At 36.3% G+C, this 3,186-nt stretch overlaps 1 protein-coding gene across 1 annotated transcript; it reads left to right on the top strand.

Annotated features, from left to right (window-relative positions):
* The first annotated feature begins 709 nt into the window (after positions 1-709).
* On the top strand, positions 710-2,453 carry LOC126893411 (uncharacterized). The gene is made up of 2 exons (XM_050663558.1): positions 710-972; positions 1,114-2,453. The coding sequence occupies exons 1-2, from the start codon at positions 786-788 to the stop codon at positions 1,227-1,229; spliced, it is 303 nt and encodes a 100-aa protein (XP_050519515.1). The 5' UTR covers positions 710-785; the 3' UTR covers positions 1,230-2,453.
* Positions 2,454-3,186: the final 733 nt, after the last annotated feature.

A 3,186-nucleotide genomic window follows, 5' to 3' on the forward strand; every position in this document is an offset into this window, starting at 1 on the left:
GCTTGGCGATTTTCTGGTTCCTGAGAAATTCGATGTGGTTGTTCAAGCAACTAAAGACATTAGTATGACCACGGTAGCTAGTAGTAACTGTAGACCAGAATTTCATACTCCGAGTTTAGCTTTAAAATTGGGTTATGCTCTTAAGAAATGTGTGGCTATTCAGAGAGGCAGTGCTTTAAGAGCAGGAAATATGACAAAAAACAAGTCATTGTTATCATTCCTTCAGCTGATGAAAATGGAATGGAGCATACGAATATCTTCCAATGCTATATCCACACTTTACCGAAGAAAATTGAATTCCACTCAACTTTTGCCAATTACGACCGATTTAGTGAAACTTAGTAATTATATCGATACAAACATGTTAAAGGCTAAACAAGAATTAATGCAAGACTACACTAATAATTATAAGTGGACACGGCTTGCAACATTAACTTTATCTAGAATAATATTGTTTAATAAACGCAGATCGGGTGAAGCAGCAAAAATGAAGCTAACTGATTATATTTCCCGACCAACTTGGGCAGAGCAAAATACGGACGAAATAAAAAATTCTCTCACAATAATCGAAAAAAAACTGGCAGAGTCATTGACAGTAGTGGAAATTGAAGGGAAACGTGGCAAAAAGGTCCCAGTAATCCTAACTCCAAATACGAAACAATGTATTGATATTTTGATTCAACATAGAGTTACAAATATGTGAAGAAATTGATTTGCAGAATCCTTCAGCAATAACGGGAACAAAGTTGCGTAAATATGTAGCAACTGTATGTCAACTATTTGACATGTCAGAAAATCAATATGACTGGTTAGCTCGTCACTTAGGTCATGACATCAAAGTACATCGTGATTTTTACAGAATGCACGAAAGTGCGATTGAACTCACCAAAGTAAGTCGATTGCTTATAGCTGTTGATAAAGGTGAAGTGAACAAGTTTGCTGGAAAATCTATTGACGAAATAGAAATTAAAGGTAATGTTTTGAATATTTAACTAGTATTAATTTGTTTGCTTCTATGATTCATTTTCTAGATCTGCCTAAATAGAAATTAAAGGTAATGTTTTGAATATTTAACTAGTATTAATTTGTTTGCTTCTATGATTCATTTTCTAGATCTGCCTACTTTAGAAGAAGATGAGGAAGAAGAACCAGAAGCTGAACCGGAAGGTGAAGCAGGAATTGATGATGATGAAAATGTTCAGACCATTCACAAAACAAAATGTAAGTGATTATTTGAACAATCTTAAGTCAAAACTAAAAAAAAACAGTCAACAATATATGTAATATTTCAGTTGTAATCTGAGGTAACTGGGGCGTTGTAAAAACATGCCAAATTAAAATGAGAATACTATTTTTTGCTAGCAATATAATTTATTAATTTATTGTTTATTGATTTTTTTAGTAACCAAAGCAAAAAAGTCCAAAAAGATTTCCAGAGGTCCAGTTCCATGGACGAATCAAGAAAAGGAAGCCGTCTGCAATTATTTTAAACTTAATATTAAGAAGGGAATTGTACCAAACAAAAAAGAATGTGAGAAATGCATTGAGCTACATCCCATATTAGTTGAAAGATGTTGGTCAAAGATTAAATTTTGTGTTAAAAATGAAATTACTAAACTTATGCGCATTAAAAATAGCAAAAAGTAACTAATAATGCTGGATTTTTAGATGTCCTAGCAGTTTTATTTCAAGGTTTTACATTAATTTCTTGGTCCTAATAAGACTAGATTTATTTGAATTATTCACCAAGCATTTTTTATGTTTCAAGTGTTATTGAATGCATAATCGTTATTTTAATTTACATTTAATTTTACAATTTTTTAATTTAGATATTTCAGTTTATTTAAAGTATTGTTCAGAATTAACAACAATAATATTTTAATCCTAGTTTTGTAACTCATCAAATAAACAAAAAAATTAATGTAGATCCTACCTAACTGTGACACTTTGTAAAACACTTAATTCCTAGAATAACTGTATCTTACTCATTTCTAGTATAAACTACATTGATACCGATACGTGCTTAATATAAAATTTTTCTAAATATATCTAGATTTTTTCTTAAACATGGCAACACTGCTTTCCAAACACATTTAATTTTTTAATACTTATGGCAACCTATGTTACACACGATCACATATCTAGATACTTCTGGCAACTTTTTTACACACTATCGGTTGAAGCATATTTGTGGTTCCGTTGCCACAAGTGATATATATGCATAGCTTCGACAAAACGGAGTGTAAATCAATGGTTTCTATACACAAAGATTTCTCTTCGTCACGGTACTATGTTTCTGACATCTTCTCAATTTAACCACAATTGGGGCTTATGCACACGTTGCCATAAATATTGCACGGCGTGTGTGTGTGTGTGTGTGTGTGTGTGTGTGTGTGTGTGTGTGTGTGTGTGTGTGTGTGTGTGTGTGTGTGTGTGTGTGTGTGTGTGTGTGTGTGTGTGTGGTGTGTGTGTGTGTGTGTGTGTGTGTGTGTGTGTGTGTGTGTGTGTGTGTGTGTGTGTGTGTGTGTGTGTGTGTGTGTGTGTGTGTGTGTGTGTGTGTGTGTGTGTGTGTGTGTGTGTGTGTGTGTGTGTGTGTGTGTGTGTGTGTGTGTGTGTGTGTGTGTGTGTGTGTGTGTGTGTGTGTGTGTGTGTGTGTGTGTGTGTGTGTGTGTGTGTGTGTGTGTGTGTGTGTGTGTGTGTGTGTGTGTGTGTGTGTGTGTGTGTGTGTGTGTGTGTGTGTGTGTGTGTGTGTGTGTGTGTGTGTGTGTGTGTGTGTGTGTGTGTGTGTGTGTGTGTGTGTGTGTGTGTGTGTGTGTGTGTGTGTGTGTGTGTGTGTGTGTGTGTGTGTGTGTGTGTGTGTGTGTGTGTGTGTGTGTGTGTGTGTGTGTGTGTGTGTGTGTGTGTGTGTGTGTGTGTGTGTGTGTGTGTGTGTGTGTGTGTGTGTGTGTGTGTGTGTGTGTGTGTGTGTGTGTGTGTGTGTGTGTGTGTGTGTGTGTGTGTGTGTGTGTGTGTGTGTGTGTGTGTGTGTGTGTGTGTGTGTGTGTGTGTGTGTGTGTGTGTGTGTGTGTGTGTGTGTGTGTGTGTGTGTGTGTGTGTGTGTGTGTGTGTGTGTGTGTGTGTGTGTGTGTGTGTGTGTGTGTGTGTGTGTGTGTGTGTGTGTGTGTGTGTGTGTGTGTGTGTGTGTGT

The sequence above is a fragment of the Diabrotica virgifera genome, chromosome 10 (genome assembly GCF_917563875.1).
Source record: "Diabrotica virgifera virgifera chromosome 10, PGI_DIABVI_V3a".
NCBI lineage: Eukaryota > Metazoa > Arthropoda > Insecta > Coleoptera > Chrysomelidae > Diabrotica > Diabrotica virgifera.